General features: G+C 34.8%; 1 protein-coding gene across 1 annotated transcript in view; it reads right to left on the bottom strand.

Moving 5' to 3' along the window:
* Positions 1-1,971: 1,971 nt before the first annotated feature.
* LOC306872718 (SH3 domain-containing protein 19-like) overlaps positions 1,972-22,385 on the bottom strand; it is a gene marked incomplete at its 5' end in the record, with an annotated part of 25,334 nt that continues 4,920 nt past the window's right edge. Inside the window, 20 exons of the mRNA XM_079421472.1 lie at positions 1,972-2,650; positions 2,770-2,956; positions 4,050-4,096; positions 5,100-5,326; positions 5,487-5,557; positions 6,240-6,370; positions 6,628-6,703; positions 6,803-6,946; positions 7,081-7,149; positions 7,251-7,491; positions 7,698-7,738; positions 8,394-8,482; positions 9,777-9,890; positions 9,977-10,879; positions 10,953-11,130; positions 12,142-12,277; positions 14,583-14,628; positions 14,763-14,803; positions 17,369-17,408; positions 18,224-18,300. Coding sequence (XP_079277598.1) covers positions 2,634-2,650; positions 2,770-2,956; positions 4,050-4,096; positions 5,100-5,326; positions 5,487-5,557; positions 6,240-6,370; positions 6,628-6,703; positions 6,803-6,946; positions 7,081-7,149; positions 7,251-7,491; positions 7,698-7,738; positions 8,394-8,482; positions 9,777-9,890; positions 9,977-10,879; positions 10,953-11,130; positions 12,142-12,277; positions 14,583-14,628; positions 14,763-14,803; positions 17,369-17,408; positions 18,224-18,300 — 2,875 coding nt within the window. The 3' untranslated portion in view covers positions 1,972-2,633. The remainder of the gene's footprint in view (positions 2,651-2,769; positions 2,957-4,049; positions 4,097-5,099; positions 5,327-5,486; positions 5,558-6,239; positions 6,371-6,627; positions 6,704-6,802; positions 6,947-7,080; positions 7,150-7,250; positions 7,492-7,697; positions 7,739-8,393; positions 8,483-9,776; positions 9,891-9,976; positions 10,880-10,952; positions 11,131-12,141; positions 12,278-14,582; positions 14,629-14,762; positions 14,804-17,368; positions 17,409-18,223; positions 18,301-22,385) is intronic.

Below are 22,385 nucleotides of genomic sequence, written 5' to 3'. Positions count from 1 at the left end.
TGCCACAGCCTGATCGACTCCATGCCATGCCGCATTGCTGCAGTAATCCAGGCCAAAGGAGCCCCAGCTAAATATTGAGTGCTGTACGTGCTCATACTTTTCAGTTGGCCAACATTTCTAAAAATATTTTTTTTTGCATTGGTCTTAATTGATATTCTAATTTTCTGAGATACTGAATTTGGGACTTTCATTAGTTGGCAGTTGTAATCATCAAAATTAAAGGAAATAAACATTTGAAATCTATCAGTCTGTGTGTAATGAATGAATCTAATATACAAGTTTAACTTTTTTTAATGGTATTACTGAAATAAATAAACTTTTTTATGATATTCTAATTTTATGACCAGCACCTGTATGTCTTCACCATAAATGATTCTCTTGAATTTAATTAAATGAATCCGGTAAGTTTTTATGAACCGTCATATCCCCCCCCTCCCCCAATTTTACGTTCCATCTAGCTGGGGGGAAAAAATCCTATTTAAAGGAGAGTAAGACTTGAGACGCACTTTGGATTAAGCTTATAGGTTAGAACTCAAGTCTGAATAATAAAAATATGTGACCTTGGACCATAAAACCAATTGACCATAAGGGTAAATTAAAAAAAATAATAATCTGAATAAGCTTTCCATTGATGTATGGTTTGTTATGTTGCTGAGATACAACTATTTGAGAATCTGGACTATTTGAAAATAGAGGGTGCAGAAAATCGCCTTCGAGTTGTCCAAATGAAGTTCATGGAATCTTCATGGAACATGATCTTTACTTGATATCCAAATTTTTGGCATAAAAGAAAAAGCAATAATTTTTTACTATTTTGCTATTGCTGCAAATATACCAGTGCTATGACTGGTTTTGTGGTCCAGGGCCACATATGAATTTTCAATTAGTCTTCAACTAGCCAGCACTAGTGATTAAGATTAGCAGATGCATATATTAAATATGCAATGATTTACAAGCAAGCAAATGTTTAATCTCACTTTTTTATTTAATTCATCAGCTACTGGACTTGATATTTGCCAGAGCCAAACGACTCAAAACATAGATTGTCAGTATTAGTTCAGCAGATTCACAACCAATGAAATGCTCTTTCACAGGCCGCACTTAAATTCTACTGGCTGTATATGAGGCAGTACCCAGAACCCAATCAGGTTGCACAGGTAGTCCATCTCCTCCAGGATGACACATCCATATGTGCTGTCACAAGGAGGTTTGGTGTGTTGACATGCATGACAGGTTGGGTGGTGGATCACTGATGGTCTGAGGAGGAATATCTTTGGCTGGTCATGTGCCATTTCCACCATATGGTTTCCATTCCCTAATATAGTTCTTTTCACGTTTTGCTCTGGATTTATATTTAGACATTAGATCACTATTATTATACCATTTTTTTTCAGCAAAGTTCAGCATTGGTTTGTACTGAAGTATGGAGTATCAACAGCGACTTATTTTTTGAGTGACAGAAATACTGAAATAGACATCGATCACTTGATGCCCTCTCAAGCAACGATGTTAAATGTTGACTTCATGACTTGCAAAGTGATAGGTTAAGCTTACCAATCTCTGTTTGTTCACTGTCCTCATTTAATACATTGTTTTTAATTTTGCCTTTGTCTTTTTCTGTTCTGCACCCCAAACATTTCCATTCCCTCCTCTATTCATTTTGGTCATGTGACTGTGCCAAAGGGTGAGCAGTTACTCGCTCACTAAATCATAAAATACATTTTTACTCATTTAAATAGCTCAACAAAAAGTTAAATAAAAAACAGAATCTTTTTTCTTTATGTACTAACAAATAACCTTTTCATTATTTCTAATGTTTTATTGAAGAATTTCACAGATTTCGGTAAAATGGCACCCACGGATAGGCCCCTGTGCACTGCATATACTCTATACACAATTTTTGTACCCGTGTTCTAATACAAATGGTTGGGAAAAAATTTTTTTGAGGAAAAATAAAAAGAATTTGATTTTGGTTTACATCTTGGTTTTATGTGTTTTAGCATTTTAGATTAAGATTCATAATAACTTATTAATTGAAACACTTTTCATTCATCTTGGTAGTTTTCCAAGTCTCCCAGTTGAGAACCACTTTATGCTACATTAGCCAAGCAAATGTGTAAGTCAGTGTGAACATACGATGACACTGGACATTTTCTCTGCTTCAAAATGTAAAGTGATGCATACTATTTGCTCTCTGTATATAAAACCATTAATACTGTATACAGAAAAGTAAGCTCAAATGGAAATAAATCTGTTAAATAACAGAAAGAGTACTGGCAGCATATTACTGGGACATTATCCATTCATTTTATGGACATTTCCATTAACCCTAAAACACAATGAAGTGCAAAATTCAAAATACAGGTAAATCTGGAAATTCCTTCAAAATAATACAATATATTGTGCCCTACTTTTACAGATTTGTTTTAGAGTGTACATATAAGACAAATAACAAGTCCATAGAAGTTCATGAATATATTTTTAGGATACAATGGATTTGTAATATCAACAATGAATTCACATTTATAAATATATTAGACAAACGCAATTAAACTGAAAACTAATCAAAAATAAAAAAAGAAGGAGAAGAAGAAAAACACTGCTTCGGAGGTTGCCTGTGCTTATTCATTCCATTACCATTTTCTCCCACCTGCACAGAGAAAAAGACAAGGTATTAAAAAGCTAATTATTTAAACTGCATAGTGAATATAAACTTAAGTACTGAAAGTGTATTTCCAGCTTCTGCCCACTAGAGGCCTGCAGTCACACCTGTAACAATCTTTACAAAGGCTTTGGGGAAGAAGCCTTCTCTGCCATTGATCCGTCCGCTCCACCATTCATCATCTATGTGAGCAGTGACCAGGATCCTGTCTCCCTGCTGGAAGGGCAGATCCTCCTCTGTCTCTGCTGTGAAGTCATACAGTGCCACAGCCCACTCTTCACCGTTAGATTCAACCTGTAGACACAGATGAAAAAGATTGAATATATAGCACATCTTTCTTTACCTGCACTCACATAAAGCAATACACATTATACAGCAAATCTCAGCTGCGTGATTGTTTACAGTGTCACAAAATGTAAACTGTATTATCGATAGCTGTATATATCAAGTTGGATATTATATCTGACTTTATTTGCATATGTGCATACAATACGCTCATATAAAGCAATATATAAAGCAAATCTCAACTACATGATTTTTTATTTAATCACAAAATATAACTATATCATCCAGACCTTTATATTAAGTTGAATGTGAAACTTTATCTGCATATATACAGTATACTTGCAGAGAGCAATACACTGTATACTATATAGCATATCTCAACTGTTCGATAAATGTATCATCGCAAACTGTAAACTATATTATTTCCCAGCTCCAGTCTGATATAAAGATATATTAAGATATTATAAACAAATAACATCATGATTTTCTGTAAAGCTGCTTTAAAACAACGTATATTGTGAAATGTGAAAGCACTATAAAAAAAGTACTTGAAACATCAGAGATCTCACTAATACTTCATTTCATTAAGAAATGTGAAGTGTTCGTTTAAAGGGGAAGTACACTCAAATACCAGGCACGTTTTGGTCACCATTCACAGAAGACCAGAATCAATATTTTTTGAAGCTTTCTCCTTCTGTGGTTCACAGAAAAAAATAAGTCATACACGTTTAAAACACCATGAGTGAGTATGACCGGATTTTCATTTTCAGCTGAACTGTGTCTTTAAATTTGCAATTAAATGTAAGTAGAGACAAATCTATTCTTCCATATTGTGATGTACATCAAAGTGTAACAGATTATTGAAAAAGAAAAATGATTGCGTTGCACTCAGCAGTGAAAAGTGTGTGGTTTTCACCTGAAGGTCAAGTTAAGACATTTTGAATAAATATTACATTCATAACATACGCATGAATGAACTGTTCACAATAACATATATTAAATGCATTTAGAAAATAAACAGGCAAAGTTTTATTTTATGCCAGCTTTAATCACTGTTCATTACTACAGGAAAGATAAAATGTGACAAGTTGGAAGAAGATACCTCAGTGGCTTTGTAAGACATTCGTGTGTTAGGTGAACCGGCCATTCCTGAGAAATAATACACAACATATATTAGATCTGTAGCCCAAAACATTACTATGTAAGCAAACACATGCAAATTCTAATTTAAAAATACTAAAATTTACCCAAAAGTTAGTCTAAGGTATTAGTCTAATAGGTGTTTCTTCATCCAGTATTTTAATGTTTTGTTTTGAAAGAATGGATGTAACGCATTTGTCCGTTGATAGTAGGCTATCTCTTCTGCGGCTCAGTGCGCTTTCAACTCGTTTTTTAGTCTCGAGCAAGAGACTGTACGACATTCGCGTTACATGATTTGACAGATTTTTAACGTTGGGAGGGTGATAGCGCACCGCATTAAAATAAATGATCATTCATGTTTTCAATAACCGCTGGCCAAACTCAAAAACAAAACTAAAATTAAAACATCTTTGAGAGCAATGGGGCCCACTGGTGTTTCGGGGGCCCTACGCAGCTTGTGTATTCTGCGTATAGGGAGGATCGGCTCTGATTTTATTTCAAAATTGTTTTGCATCAATCACATTTCCATCACTGCAACTGCAATTACAGAATGTTATTAAACACAATGCATATTTTAAGCTGTGCTGGAAATGACACAGTGGTGGAAATGTTTATGACATTTTAGAAAAGTGATGTACGTCATTTTTAAGTGATTTCCAGATCTACCCTTAACTGAAGAAACACCCAAATACACAATGTCACTAGGGCAAGTTTCTAAGCTTTGTATTCTTTGCAAAGATTTTGTACTATTTCAGGGATACTAACACAAATCATAGCTGTTCTGTATGGACTAATGTTAGGTTCTGATATATTGTTTTTGTCCTTCTCTGAGCTTTACATCTTGAAATTCTGACTTTTTAAAACCGGAATTGTGACTTTTTCATCTCACTTTTTTCAGATTTTTAAAAACCTTTTTAAATTCTGTGGTGAAAAAAAAAATCCATAGGATCTAAATGTTTAAACATTAAATCAAATCTGTATAATTTATAGATATATTGCTTTGGCCTCTTACCAGGCAGTGCAATCTTATTCGGAACAGATTTCTGCACTGGGACTGGAGGAAGATCCTCAAGCACTTCCACAAAGTTGAGGGGGAAAATACCAGCATGGCCATTCACTTCCCCACAAGCCCACTCCTCTCCCATATATTCTTTGAGCCGAATCACATCACCTTCAGAGAATGAGAGTTCATCACTCTGCTCTCCTTCAAAGTCAAACCTCGCAACACACCTTGGGCCTCTAAAGAAAATGCAGGGATATAAAATATTAGTAATTGTCATGTAATCTGGTTCCTAGTACTTTTGTCAATCTAACATTGCAGTACATCAGATTTGAAAAGAAAAAGTTCAATTAATTTGTGTTTGAGCTTTTACAGTCGAATCCTGTGAGGACGACTTACCTGACAGGATCAGGAGATGGTTTGGATTTCCATTCATTGCTGGATGCTGGCGCAGATGTACCAGGCTTGTTCTGGAGAAAAAAAAAGATTATTGGTAATGGTAGAAATGAATCAGTTTTATTATCCCTGAATATACATGCGTAACTTTCAGGAAATGTTCACGTCAACCTCAATACATAAATAATATGAGCTTAGATTTTTGAAACACTGTTACCTAAATTTGAGACATGTATAAATAACTGTAACTTGCAATTTGTGTGATCTTGTAATTTCCTTGATTTAAAATATACATCAATACTAATTACATAAAATTTGTAAGATTGAAAACTATATCTATTCAAATAGAAATCAGTTTACATTTACTTGCTGTAGAAATGGCCCAAATTACACAATAATCACATTTTGTATGTAATTGGGGGATCTCTTGCAGTAGCAATGCATGCAAATTTGGGACAATAAATATTACTAAAATATTAATAGTTTTAAATAAATAAAAATGACTTCATCTACAAAGAATATCAGTCAAATAGATTATTGCATGATAGTTTGTTAGGTACAATTGAGAAGGTCATGGGTGGGACTGGTAATAATCACAATTTTAAGGGCAAGACAAATATTTTGTTTAAATCTTGTTAATCAAGTTTACTCAACATATCTTATAATTTTCACACACACAAAAAAAATTATTCAAATGCTTTAAGTTATGGGACATTGTCTACTGTATTTGTCAAAAAATTAATATACAATATTTACCAGTGTCTTGACATAGTTAATGGGAAAGAATCCAGTGATGTTTCTGCATGTTCCCATGTACCACTCACTATCCAGCTGTTCTACATTAGACACCACATCACCAGCCTTCAACATCAACTCTCCAGGCCCCTCTGAGACACATACACAGAACAACATATGATTGTTATAGCAGCAGCTTCACAACTGCCTCTGACTGTGAATGTAAAGGAGAAATGTTACTAATCTTAACAACCTGGGGGAAGGATTTCACAGACACATGGTAATTCTTCTTTGCAAAAAAAAAATAAAAAAAAATAAAACACTAATCATAGCCTTATTAAACTATGCTTGCCTTGGAAAATGGACCTTTGTTTTCTAACACAGAACACAACTGTCTATCTATATTCACCTGGAGTGAAGTCATATAGGGCTTGCACTTGTAAAGATCCAGTATTGTCCACCATACCACTAAAGGAACTGTTTTTCTGTAGAAACACATTGAGAGCCATGATAGCATGTTGACATTACAAGACGGATAATACTTACTACTACATCTACTATTTAACAATATCAATATTGATTACCTGAGGTATTGGATTGCTGGGTATATTTGTTAAGGGTGTAATAATCTTCATATGTGTTTTCTGTACTGTGCCCTTAGCATTTCCCACTTGGCATTCAAAGGTTCTGCTGTCTAATTCCTCAAGCAAGACAAGGACTTCATTTTTCTATAGGAGATAAAGGATGGAAATGCTTAAATTTCCCACAGCTGAAACTCACTGGCAGAACAACACATAAACCATCCGTAACTTGAGATGATGGCACTATGGGGCTAATGTGAATGTATTGACTTTAAGGTCACCTGAAAAGAGAGCTCCCCAGTGTTAGTGCCATTGTAGTCATACTCAGCAATACCGTGGGGGATCTCAAACTGTGTAAAACAAAAGAATAGGGCAGAGTTGCATTAATTTGTTCAGTTCCTCTGTAATACCATTAAATCAATAAACCAACACATGTAAAATAACATCTCACAGTGTATTTGTTGTAAAGACGATGTCCAGGGTTGGGTCTCGGCGGTAGGGCAGGTCCTTTTTTTGAAGCTCTACGGTTTTGTTGCTGCCATTGAGGTTGCTGCTGTTTTGATGGCACTATTTGTGAAAGTCCAGGATCTGAGGTCCGACGTTGGGAGCCATCTCTCCTTGGAGGAGGAGGTCTTCCTGGGCCTGTTTTAGCAGGTGGCGGTCGTGGAGGCAGAACCTTTCCTCCACTGGGCCTGAAATATTATTAACATAGAATTAAGGACACAATACCAGAAGTGACCACATGTTGTCGCATTGAAACTCTTTAATCACTCTAACAATTCCTAGGATGATACTGCCAAAACCAACCAGCCCTGAAAAGAGAAATGCATAAAGGCATGCTTACAAGGTTGAATGAGCGAAACTAGGACAGCTTTGAATAAATACAGGATTCATTTACCGTGGTGGAAGAGACATATCAGATGAGAAACTGAAGGAGTCCTAGGGGGAAAAAACAATAAAGAGTTAATATTCTATATAAAACAATATTGTTCATGGTTTGACAGTTGTTTCAGATAAAGATATAAAGGTAAATACCAGAAACATTTTTACACATTCACACAAATGCAGACGTGAATACTCTGCCAATGTATTGCAAGTCTGTGTTATTGTGGGAGTAACAAGGATTTTGTTATTAATCAGGTTGCTAGCTGTAAACATTACTTATAAGATTGAACTTGCTCTGCAAGATTGTCTTCAAACTGCTGCTTTGTCATGACATAATCTGACTTTAAGTGGCCAAAAAAGTAATCAGCTAGCACATACTCAAAATTGAGCATGCATAGTCAGAAGCACCTGCATTCATGTACTTGCAGAGTATGTTTCAGGCCTGAGGAAAGAGAGGAAAAGGAAAACTAAGCAAAGTCCCTATTGTTTCGTTGTGCTCTCTTTGACTTCTCTGAAAAATTCTCTGAATTTTTGTTGTTGTTTTTCAAATGTCACAAATCTGCAGACTAAAGAGTCTGGTAACTGATCTTATGAGCTCTGCTGACATTTTAAGACAGCCTTTTATCTTAATCGCCTACTGCTTTGGCGCTTGTTGCACAGCTGTTGCTTGCTGGGAAAGGCCAGCTGAGGCAGCTGTATAAGGTCTTACTTTGCGAGAAGGTTTAGTAGGTGTAGGTGGGCCGCCCACAGGTTTCTGCACAGGTAAAGGTGGTGGAACATCTACCGTCTCTTCAGGGTCTAAAAAGCAGTAATCCATCCATTAACCATGCAATAAATCATATTTTATTTAGAATATTATTAATTTATTTTAATATTATTATATTAGTATTATTTTGATTCATCATTTCACTGCTGTTTACACTAAAGTACATACACTAATGTTCAAAGTTTGGGATCAGTAAGACTTCTGGAAAAAATACTTTTATTTAACAAGGATGCATTAAACTGAGCAAAAGTGACAGTAATGGTATAATGTTTCCACAAAATAAAATAAAAAAGTTATTGTAAATGTTTCTAAAAATGTTTTTAATATTGATAATAATAAGAAATGATTTCTGAAGGATCATGTGACAGGATAAATTACATTTTAAACTATATTAAAAAAGTTATTTTAAATTGTAATAATATTTTAAAATATTACAGTTTTTAATGTAATATACATTTTAATGTAAACATTTTTTTTTTTTACAAACTGAAGAACCACATTATTCTCTGTCAAAAAGGCATTTTATAACCAAATGTGACATTTATGACAATTCCATTATGTCACATTTGGTTATAAAATACCGTTTTGGCTCCAAAGATGTCAAACCTTGTCAGTTACCACATGAGGGTGAGTAAAAGGAAGGATTTTTGGGTGAACTATTCCTTTAAATATCATTAATAGATAATGATATAAGGAATAGTTCACCCATAAATGTAAATTCTGTCATCTTTTACTCACCCTCATGCTATTCCAAATACACAAGACTTTTGTTCATCTTTAAAACACAAATTAAGATATTTCTAATGAAATCTGTGAAGTTTCTGTCCCTCCATTGAAAGTCCAGGCAACCCAAACTTAAAAGATCCATAAAGTCATAAAAGCATTGTAAAATGAATCCATATTAATTGAGCTGTTTAACAAAAATCTTGTGATAACATATGATCGCTCCATATGGTGAACAGATTTAATTTAGTATTTTTTGCATTTTATTGTGGTTTCTGTCTTTTTCTCACACAAACCTATCAATGGCTCCGTAAGACTCCAAATATATGAACTAGGCTACATCTAACATAAGGTATATGAACTACTTTTATGGTGTTTGAAGCCTGACAGTCATGGTCACTCTAAACTATTGTGGTATGTTTAAGAGTTACTTTTTCATTTTTGGGTAAATTATGCCTTTTACCAGGAATACTACTTTTACAAATTTTCACTGGCATTATTTTCCCGGTTTTACACTTTAAACACTGTAAAAATAGGCAATTAATGTGCATTAAATAGCTCCCAACATATGATTACAATAGCTGTTGGTTACTCAACACTCACTTTTGTCAGTTCTACTGGGGACCCTGATGACTGTGGGTCTCTTGGTCATCCCTTGTGTGTTTAGCCCCATGTAGGTGAATCCCCCTTGACATGCAGGTTTAGTGGGAGATTGATCTGTGAGTGGAATACATAAAAAAATACATACATGTAATACCTGTTTTTGAATTATATTGTTTTATGGGAAAAACATTTGCACTTACTAGTGGGAGCATCCACATAGTCATTGCTAAGCATATTCGCTGTGGATGTGATGTTAGACAGAAGTGCAGTGGAGTTGTGATTGTTGAGGTTCAGTGTGGGCTTGAGTGGAGTGGGAGGTATTTTCAATACTTCTTCCTCATCCTGGGAACTTACATTCTTAACTCTGACCAATGAAGGTCGTGATGGAGGAATGAGGGCTGTCCTGAAGGAAGGCTGAGAGTCGAAGTCATCTCTAAAGTCTAAAGATGGTTTTTTGAAAAGTTGAGGTCTTGGCGCTGGCGTAGGTGGTGTGTCGACCTCTTCGTATAAGTGACTTTCAAATTGGGAAACCTGCTCATCTTTGGGCTTTTTTACAGAGGGCCGTGGGGCAATAGAGGGTTTTGGTGCCAGCACAGGTGGTTTGGCATAAACTTTACGAGGACGGGGGCAAGGTACAGAAGTTTCATCATTCTCTGTGGTAGACTGACTTTCAAAGGCCTCTATTCTTGAACGAATGTTGCGGTTGCTGTGAAAGGAGGTCATGTTTTCACTTTGGTTCTCTTTAGTTTGGTTCGTCTGCTCTCCCTGGATGTTGACACTGTTGCTCAGATCACTTTGAGGTTCAGTGCTGAAGACATCTAAGAGTTCTTGCAGATACTTGCCTGAATGGGCATCAAAAGTCTCCACAGGTGTTACAGGACAACCTTCCCAGCTGTCTTGCAGTGGTATCAGAGGTTGCACATTGACCTGGTTGGATGGGCTCAGGGGTTTTGTTTTGGAACGTGGCTGAGGCACCGGACGTGTAGTTGAGGCTAGATCAACGTTGGGTTGAGAGTTGGGAGTGGATATAGGGGATCTGGTTTTTTGATCTGGTTTGCAGGGCAATGATGGCCGAGGTGTTTTTTTTGGCTGCTTCGCTGAAACTGTAAAAGTAAGCATTACAATTTATGGTTCACACTGATTTGTGCATTCACAATCTTGTCAGTATGGACTGACCTCCACTGGGAATTTGGTTCAGCTGCAGGGACGTGCAGGAATCTGGATGTGTCACATTCTCCTCAAGTGAGTCAGTCTGTGTGGCAATAGTTGTGTGCGAGCGTCGTGGAGATGGTAAAGGTGTGGTAACCTGCTCCTTAGTCTTCTCCTTGATCACCTGCTCATAGGATGGTGGGAGCTGAAGCACGAGAGAAGGGAATCACTCAAACGCAAGCATCAAACCAAGCAAACAAGTCACAAGTGTGCAGGAGACATACAGTCCTAGAGAAAAGAGCATGGAAAAAGTACGGATGCACAAAATGTAGGCACCATATCAGTATCTGTAGTTTTTTTTTTTCATCAGTATTGGCCAATTTTGGATATTATCGTACTGTACATTCAAATGTTGTGAAATTCACTTGAGCATACAGTGTAAACTATAATATGTAGTTTTTAATGTGTTTTTGTTTTGCTTATAGGCATAGATTTAGAATATTTTATCAATATTTATTGGACATCCGCTATAACATGAAAAAAATGATCAGTTTATTAATATCTTAAAATAGCTTAAAAATGCCTGTAATATAACAACCTTTCAAAATGCCCCAAAATCCTGACTGAATTTTCCTTATACAACAATTTAAATATTTTAGAATGATATGTGTGCAGATATCTGCCAGTGTTATTTATATACTTTATACTTAATTTTTTTGTATTTAATATTTTTTATATTTTTTTATATGTTTAGTTTATTATTTTTTATTTATTTTTTCTTATTTTATTTGTATTTATTATTTATATTTATTTTAGTGCTTCAACTTATTTTATTTCAGTTAGTTGCCAAAGCAACATTTCTAATTTTCACATAATTTTAAGTTTTAGTTTTTATATATTTAATTTTATTTTATTTTCAAGCTTTCAAATAATGACAATTATTTTGAATAGTTTTAGTTTTAGTTACCAGTAACAACACTGATGTCTGCACAGTGTGACAGTGGAGGTTATTTACATTATTGTTAGACCAATTCTTTAATCACAGTGGTTTATAAGTTAGTAATAGTTAGTCTCTCAAATACATGGACAAAGTTGCCATGCTTTAAAGAGTAAAAGTAAAAGCATGCTAAGGAAACAAGAGAATCCACACACCTGTCTGGCACAACTGTTTGCTAATGACAGCTGTTGACTGGGATAGTGCTATAAATCACTGTACCTGAGCAGTGGTCAGAACGCTCTCACTCCAGATTGGTTGTGTTGTGAAAGCTGAGGATGAAAATCGTCCAGACGCCCCTGGATACCAAGAAGTGCCTGTTAACGGCTCTGCCGATAGGATGGTTATCTCTGGACGCCTGAAAACAATAACAGTTTTCTTATTATTTCTTACACATTTTCAAAGCACAGCTATACAACCAGTCTTGTAGTTTTGTTTAAAAAAAAAAAAGGAGGTTCACTCTGGCATTTTCTACTATATTATTACTGAAATTAAGTATTTTTTAAAGCTATATTTTCAGGCCTTAATTTTTGATAGGACAGTAGAGAATTGACAGGAAAGCATAGGACAGAGAGGGGGGAGCGGAACTGGCAAAAGACCCCGAGTCAGGAATTAAACTACATGTCATTGTACTAACCACAAGTCTATCGGCACTAATAGAGTAAAGGAATATTGCCAGGGAATTATTTTTAGAGATAAAAAAGTATTTTTACTACTTTTCTGCCTAGGGGTGTGCGATATGACGATTTTTGATCGTGGACGATAAAAATGTCTCCACGATCTGCTTTTTAAGAAATATCGTAGTATCGTGCTACAGCACACATTATGTCAAATACAGCTCTGGCGCCTCCATCTCTATATACTGTACAACACGACATACAGCCTTAGAGTTACTCTGACAGGACACTGCACTTATTCGCGATCGCAAAAGTACATTATTTGCACACAAGCCTTGCTGGTTAAATGTTTAATTCGCGCGCTAGTCTGACGTGCGCTTTTTCTGAGCGCATACAACTGAAGCACGCGCACTAAAAAGCCTGTCTAACAGCGCCTGATTACTCAACTAACTTATCTTTTGCGCTAATACTGTCAAAACACACAAGGTTTACATACAGACTCAGTTGGTTATCTCTAAAATTAAAGTAAAGAGTTAAGAGAGAAACGGATGCGTGCCTGTATATTAGATGCGTGCTGGTCTTAAAGGGACAGGACACTAAACATGCTGTCGACTGTCATTAAAGGGATAGTTCACCCTAAAATTGAATTTCTGTCATTATTTACTCACTCACATGTTGTCCCAAACCTCTATTCATTTCTTGTGCTGAACCCAAAAGAAGATATTTTGAAGAATGAGGGTAACCAAACAGTTGCTGGTCCACATTGACTTTGATAGTAGGAAAGAAAAATCCTATGGAAGTCACTGTGGACCAGCATCTGGTTTTCCACCTTCTTCAAAATAGTATTTATGTTCAGCAGAAGAAAGAAACTCATTCAGGTTTAAAACAACTTTTGAGTAAACGATGGTATAAAAATAAAACTTTATGACAGAATTGACAGACAGATGACAGAATATTTATTTTTGGGGGAACTATTCATTTAACGTTAACAAAACAAAAACGCAAGGAGAAAAGAGAAAAATCACTCTCTATTCTTGACTGAAAAACTTTAATACAGTTGCTTTAGGAATCAGTCTATGTAGTGTTTTATTTTTATATTTGTTCATTCAATTTCATTGAATGCTCTGCTAAATACACCTATTGTACCTGAAAATAAAGCACTTGTTTTATTTGTATATTATATGTATTTGTAATGTGTGTCTTTTTTTTATCTTCGCCCACTTTGGCCTAAATATCTGCCATGCATCTTTGTCTTTCTAGTTTGGCTGTAATGCTCAGACAACTTGTAAAACCAAAATAGTAAAACATGACTAACATGACAAAGAATCGTGATAAAATCATGAATCGAGATATGATATTTTTCCCATATCACCCACCCCTATTTCTGCTTTAAAATTGTAATGATATTTTTGAATGGATTATACTGGGTATGTTAGAAACTGTATCCAACATAAACATGAATGAGCATATGAGGCTGATTAAGTGTTTTAGACAAAAGTGTAGCCTAGCAGTTGAAACATGTTCTTCCAAACACTGAGCCATGTTGTCTACACAAGAGATGTGAGTTTGAATCCCGTTTTTGGCATATGTGGACCACAAAACCAGTCATAAGGGTCATAAGCTTTCCATTGATGTATGGTTTGTTAGGATAGGACAATATTTGGCTGAGATAAAACTATTTGATAATCTGGAATCTGAGGGTGCAAAAAAATCAAAATACTAAGAAAATCGTCTTTAAAACTATCTAAATGAAGTTCTTAGCAACGCATATTACTAATAAAAAATGAAGTTTTGATATATTTACAGTAGGAAATTTACAAAATATCTTCATGGAACATGATCTTTACTTAATGTCCTAATGATTTTTGTCATTAAAAAAATCTATAATTTTGACCCATACAATGTATTTTTGGTTATTGCTACCCAGCAACTTAAGACTGGTTTTGTGGTCCAGGGTCACATATTGTGATCCCTCCCATCACTTCCTATAAACAATTCACTGTCTCTATAAATCAAAAATGGCCAAAATATTTTCAATAAGCTCACCTTCTTTCCCTGGAGCAGTCCGGTTGTGAGTGTGCTCTTGCAGAAGCTGGAAGAGTTGACATCATTTAGCATTTGGACCGTATATATAATGTAAGAACACGGCATTCCTACAATGCATCCTGTAATTAAATAAATCTATATGCATGAAAGTTTACTAGATTTACATAACATCTTACTTACTTCTCTTAAAGGCTGCTTTGATTGAAGAAAAGGGTCCTTGACTAAAAAAAAGCAAACAGAACAAAAAAACAGATATTGACATAAAAAAGCATTCCTGGTCTTTGGGGAATTCTTAAAGGTATTTTAAGGTCAACAGCTCTGATCAGACGCATCTGTTATAGCTCATACATAAACAGGAACACAAGCGAATGGCCAAAGTAAAAACAAAACACACACACACACACACACACACTACCAGTTTGGTGTCATTAAGATTTGTTCTGCACGAAAGAAATGAATACTTTTATTCAGCAATGACGCATTAAATTGATCCAATATGACAGTGAAGACATTTATTATAAGATTTCAATTTCAAATAAATGCTGTTCTTGAACTCTCTATTCATTAAAGAATGCTGGAAAACATGTATCATGGTCTCCACAATAATACTAAGTTGCTGCAAAACTGTTTTCAACATCCATAATAATTATAAATAAAAATGGAGCACCAAATCAGCATATTAGAATGATTTCTGAAGGATCATGTGACACTGAAAGTAAGACTGAAAGTAATGACTGCTGAAAATTCATCTTTGCCATCACAGGAATAAATAGCATTTTAAAAGATACTAAAATTGAAGGCAGTTATTTGAAATTGTAAAAACATTTAATGATATTACTGTTTTTATGTACAGTATTTTGACCAAAAATGCAGCCTTGGTGAGCATAAGATACTTCTCTCAAAAACATTATAAAATCTTACTGATCCCAAACTGTTGAACGGTACGGTAGAAAGTTTAACATATACATCCATGTAACAACTAACTAACATTTTTATTACCACAATATCTTCAACAGATTATGGTCACAGTTATTTCTCACACACAAAATGTTAACTTTTATTGCATTATTACTTCATAAAGCTTTGCTTTAACTACTATACATAACAATTTAATGTCCTTTCCTATCTTTACAACTAGTTGCTCATTTCTACTGGTATAACCAGTGTGTTGAACAGCCCAATGAAATGGATCTAATAATAATATTGTACCACAGAAACTAGTGTTAAAAAGAAACAAAGGACAACTGAACACTGCACAAAACCCAAAGAGACATCCAAGATAAGAAGGCATCTATTGCATACCTTAGATTAGTAGATGTATGAAGTTCTAAAAGAATCCATTAAAGCAAATAACACCATCCTTTCCAAGAAAAAAAAAAACTACAGTGCTCATTGGTAAAAGCTCTTTAATCTTTCAAGCAGGCTTCACTTCCTGACTATGTGGACATTTTCAAGCTGCTCCTTTCTGCATAGCTGAAGTGATGTGTCATAAGCACAGAGTGAGTGTGAGAGAGGCCAGTACACCAGCAAGCTCTCAAAGGCAGCTTTAGCTCTGCTTCAAATGAGAACCAGCTGACAAGTTAGATTCACACCCTTGATGTCGCCCACTGTACAGGCATCACTAGCTCAGCAAGAAGCAAGCACAACTATCCATCAGTTCTGTCACAGGTTGATTCATGGCCTTTCGCTGTTGACATTGCACAGTGTTAAGAAAATAAAACGATATATTTAATAAGGCACTGTTTATAAAACTGCATTAATCAAAAGTCAGAGCTGTGAGAATCAATTTTTAAAATGCCTTTTATGTATAGATTTTGTTTTATTCTTGTCCCACTTTTAAACTTAAAATATGAAAATCCATCAAAAAAGTGTCAATAATTGTGTATGTTATTCACTATATAATGTAAACAAAGAGTTAAATAAACATAATTATTTATATCAATCTGTTGTGCTCAACAAAACAAGCAATTTTGCCCATTAATTAAGTTTTTGTATTTGGTTACCATCAGTCAAGAGTATTCTTGAGATGAAATATGTGATCTGTTGATAAAACAATCAAGGTAAGAATAATCAAGGGAAATATAACTTGAAGTGTAAATATTTATGTAAATATTTTAAATATTACTGTGCATAGTTTTAGATACCGTAGATGCTAACTATAGCAAGACAAAGTCGAAGTCAGCCATTTAGTTTCAGAAATTGTAAGAATGCCATTTCCATCCATGATATGCAATGTAATACATCATCTGAGATTTAGTGGAAACTCAACTGTGGTGAAAACCTTCATGCCAAAACATATAAAAATTCTCCCGTGATGCATGTTCACTGTTGGACATTATTAAACACGATGCTCTTGTGTCTGAAAGTGAGTAAATCTCTAAATCCCAGAAAAGCGCCTCACTATTAATGGCCATTATTTTGAAGTTAAATGTTCAACAAGCACATATGAATTTGATCTTGCATACTGTGAGAGGTCAAAATGTAATTTGTAAACTTCAATGGCTGGTTAATTTTTGACAGCCATTTACACATGATGCATTTAACAATACACTTATGCTGAACATTCAAAGATGTGTATAGCACCAAACTAGACAAGATTTCAGAGTTGTTGAATCAGATTGATTCACATGATTCAAACAGAGCCTACTAGTATTAGACAATCAGCAGAACAACTCAATTACAATGGTAACTTTTAACTGTGCATCACAAAATAAACTTTTTAATGTTTACTTTATTATTTATTAAGTTTTCAAAAGGTGTGTGAGGATGTTGTGTTTCCATCTTACCTTATATGTAAGTGTTCTGTTTTATTTCTTTCTGAATGGTCTGCAAAACACAAAGCATAAAGCATGAGCTAAATTTCTTTGTAACACATTTGATTGAACTGTTTGTGAATCTATATTTGCTACATGCAGTGAATAATTCTCAGTCACAGCTGGCAGTAGTGACGCTGTCTGTTTGGCTGGTTAATGGTACGTTCCTGATAAACCTGTGTTAAAGAGAGAGACAGCTATAGACTACAACACAGTTTTTCATGAAACCTCGCTCAGTATGTGCATCACTCAGGTCCAGTCAAACAGCTCTTACAACAGGTTCCTGGTTTCAGAGGCAAAGCATGTTCTTTTGTGTCTCCTCTTTCACTTTTGAACACATTTTGAGCATATTTGAACCTATAACACATTATTAAAGCTTATGAAACTACAAAGCTTGTAGAAAAAGACCAGCATGTTTCACTACACCACACAAAAATAGGATCCTTGTTAATCCCGACAGCATTGAGCATTCATAGAAAATGTTTAACTTTCCCCATGTAATGAAAGTGAACTCATAAAACATAATGACTGCTGTTGCAAAGGGGTCTTTGTGTGTCTTCTGACCTCTATCACTGTCCCCAGACACACCTGCTGGGTCCAGGTTCTGTTCTCACTGTGACTCTGTGTGTGTGTTTGTCAAAGCTACGAGAAAGTGAAATAGGCTACCTCACTCATAATAGCATTTGTGAAGTCATTTGATTTGAGTTTGTTATATTATCATTTAAATCACTGTATTTCTTACAAGTTAAGTATAAAAGACAAAATAATACATTCAGCTGCAAAATAAGACACATTACTTATCAAAGAACTGGAAATATATAGACCTACCAGCACATTGCAGAGAACAGTAAGCAAGCTCATAACCCACCTTCTGATTCAACTGTTTGCAAGAGGAAGCCCAACTCCTGGTGAAAGTGACGTCTCTTTTTTTTCATTAGGTATGTGTTGACACAACCAGGGTGCCATGCAGGAATGCAGTCAATCAGGAAGTATTTCTCTTCTGACATTAGTGAACCAAAACAGTATATTTAACCAATAGTCAAATATTCCTGCACACATATGCATACTGGCCCTCCATGCAAAAACATCACAAACTTTACCTGTCGGTACAGATGCCCACCTTAATGTGAGCAGTTCATTGGTTTAAAGAAATACATCCTGATATCACAATACATTATCTGCTTTATCACTGCTACTGCTCCAGGAAGATGGTGCGGTTTTGTGCTGATAGCAGGATAGCAACCAGCTCTCACTTAAAAGACTGATATTATTATAAGCGTATATACAAAACTGGTCTCAGTCTCAGATCAGTATAAAGAGACAGAAGTTCCCAATAGACATTCTGGCATTAACAAAAATGAGGCTTGACATATTCACATAATGACACCTGATTGGTGGTGCTAATTTGTACTACAATAAGCAAATATAAACTACAGATTCCATTCAAACACAGGCTATGTGTTTGTGAATGGTTCTAAAAATAGTCTTAACCTGTTCTTAAAAATGCTACCAAACAAGTATAGCAACTGAAATATGTATCCATGTATAAATGACAGCTTACACCTATCTATCTATCTATCTATCTATCTATCTATCTATCTATCTATCTATCTATCTATCTATCTATCTATCTATCTATCTATCTATCTATCTATCTATCAGCAAAACCACTGACAAATAAAAAATGAGTATTTAATAATAATAATAATAACAACAATAAAAGATTTAATAATAATAATAATTTACAGAACAACAGTACCATTACAAAACTAATAATTATTTTATATTTGGCTATAAAGGTTTTATTTTTCTAAAAGTCACAGGGAAACCTTAAGGTGTCAGTCCTCTGTCATGTGTGTCATGTGTTCCCGCCTCTTGTGTCCATATTTGGTTTGTTTCCTGTCCTTGTTTAATGTGATTATTAGTTAATTCTTGTCCAGCTGTGTTTGTGTAATTAGCCTATGTATATCTTGCCTGTTCAGTTTCGTTTCGTAAAACATGTATGTGTTGAAACGGCTAATAATAAAATGTGACATTCTGTAGTTTTGTCTCATATTCATCTTTTAATCATATTTGCAAATGTCTTGACTCCACAGCCAAGAGAGCAATTTTGTCTTTACTGTTCCAATATTTATGGAGGGGACTGTATATACATATATATATATACTGTATATATATATATATATATATATATATATATATATTCTCACAACCTTGCAGTGCTAGAATGCATAAAAAAGTTATCAACCAGATGGCGAGGAACACCATTTCATATAGAACTCCTCGTGTGTTCATTTTGGGCTCTTGCTGAAATGCTACTTTTTTAAATGTATTTGAAAATTCAGCAATGTTTTCTGCCTACCTCTTGTTCGGATCACATGAGACAGATATTAATACCAGGGGCTGGTTGCGTAAAAACACCTCCACTATGTTAAGACCATGTCTTAATAACTGACCAACTAGAAGTTATCCAAATTGTAATGAGTCTTAAATTTTGCATTCAACTTAGACCAATGAATCCACATTTTTTTAAACTAACTTTAACAAGTTATGACAAAAATTAGATGATGTCTAAGACTTGTCTAAGTGTTTTATGCAAAGAGTTTTTAAAAAAAAACTCTTTGCAGATAGAAAAAATTCCTATTCTCAACTGAAAAAAATGTGAGACATGAATTTTGTGGATGAAGATCTGGTTTAGACAAGTTGGAAGGCATTATGAACAGGCTATGGGATACATTTGTGCTGACAGAGTGTCTCTGTGTTTAAAGCCTGTCTGTGCAGGTCAACACTTTTACTCATTGTACTGAGAGACGATACCTTTTCACACTGACCGAGAATCAGTCTTCTAGATTGCAGCAAACAGCGCAGGTTAGAAACTAAATTCATTTTGACAGTGCTAGAGGTCTGTTCATAAAACCTCATTCCAAATCATAGAGATAACTGAAGAGATAAACACACTGGCAAACCTTAAAGGAATAGTTAATGTAAAAATGAAAATTCTGCCTTCATTATTTACTAGAATGGGGGTAGGGGGTAGGCAAATACATATGCTGACAGGTGGTAGGACAGCCTACTGCAGCCCTCGGACCGAGGGATATGATTGGACGAACATTTTATAGTCCTATAGCTTCCACATATGATATAAATACATTAGACCACTTAACTTATTGACTGCTATTGGGATGTGAAGAGACTTTCAACCAGCATAACAAAAATATTTTTTAACCAAATCATCTACCCTGCCTTTAAACATTAAAATAATATGTAAACCCAATTAAAATTAAACACAGCCACAACTTACCTGTTACAAAAACAGGTCATCATCAAAAACAGTTGGTACTGAGCAAACCTCAATTTATTTTTGTTAGTCAAGGTAGGTGTGATTTACTATGTTCATGTATTAAAGAAAGCAGGGAAAACTCCTGTATGATAGCTCACATCTTCAAACAACACAAAGCAGTGATATTTTGTTCCCCAATAAATCACTGTTTAATGAATTGGCTAAATCGGTTGAGTAAATCGTCAATGGTTTACTCAAAAATGATGGTTATTTTTCACTGGCATAACAATGTAACGTACAAAAATTGTCACTGAAAAATCCCAGCCATTCAACCACAAAACACCACTCGACGTTTACGTTTGCCCTCAACACACTTACGTTTTAAACATTTTTATTGGCAGGCACTGCCCAAATCAGATGGTAGAAAATGCTATAAATGATATCATAGTCTGCTGGAACATGTTGAAACTGGAGAATTTCTTCATGACTTTAAGCAGAGGAGAGATGAGGAAGGCTTTGGACACTGTATGTTATATGGATATATCTGTACCCACTGAAACCAGTTTCATATAATGCCTCAAAGGAAAAAAAAGCCTATTTTTGTCCTGTCACATGACCAAAAAAATACAAATAAAAAATCATAAGATTGAAGAACATGTGAAAGACAGTTTAAGACGGATATGCCATCTGTCCAGACACACACATGACGCTGCACAGGTGGTATATTTTCACACATGCTGCAACAAGCACAACTGCTACCTCATGTTTCCTCAGTTGTGTCACCTGTTGTGTGTCAACACAAGGGAAAGCTGTAACCTGCTGTTTTAACTCCCACTCACAGCTGACTCACCAATACACCCAGAGTAATGCTGAGGAGAGCAAGAGGAGCTGTCCATTATAGATCAATTTTGGTTAATGTTCAGTGTTATTAAAAAATGAATAGAATAAATAATACATATAAAAAGTCATTAAAATATCAAAAAACAAAACTGACATGTAACAAAACACTTCAGCTGATTTTTCATAACTCAGCAGGTTTATTACCCCACTGATTCTTGAGCATTGTGAAAAAAAACTACAAAATAAAAAAAGTTTATTTATCAAGTAATTATTCTGGATTAATTTATTCCGCATGTTGTATGCCTTGAGTGCAACTCCTTCCATTTTCTCCCAGAATGTGTTTTGCTGTCAAATATGGGTCAGCACTACTGGATAAATAAATAATGTGACAAAAATGTATTATTAATATTGTTAAAAAAATGCATTCACTTTATTGAGTGAATTAATCGGGCATACAGAATGCTTTCAAAGATGAATTCAAACATTCAAACAATTTATTTTCACCAATTTTTATATTTTCTGGTGTAGCCTATCTACTAACAGGACCTATTTAAAATGAGAGAAATTATCTGAATAAGTTAATAATATCAAATATATGTTGCAATATAAACATGTAAATAAATATCCAAAATGTAAAAGATATTTTTGATATTGTTTGATCCTAAATATCTGTGTTGACAAAAAAGTAGGAACAAAGCTGCAAAAGCACGTTAGTAGCCTAACTTTAGGGGAAGTGAGTGATAATTCAATGAAATTGAAATTGTACATTTGCGATAATGTTAGGTAGCTACTGTATTTCAGAAAGTCGTAGAAGTTCGTTGTCTTGTGAAACCAAAACACTAAATCTGTACAGCCCTAAATAATAAAGTT

Source organism: Barbus barbus (genome assembly GCF_936440315.1).
Source record: "Barbus barbus genome assembly, chromosome: 7".
NCBI lineage: Eukaryota > Metazoa > Chordata > Actinopteri > Cypriniformes > Cyprinidae > Barbus > Barbus barbus.
The sequence above is the reverse complement of the archived record's forward strand: the minus strand, read 5'-3'. Positions and strand labels throughout refer to the sequence as shown.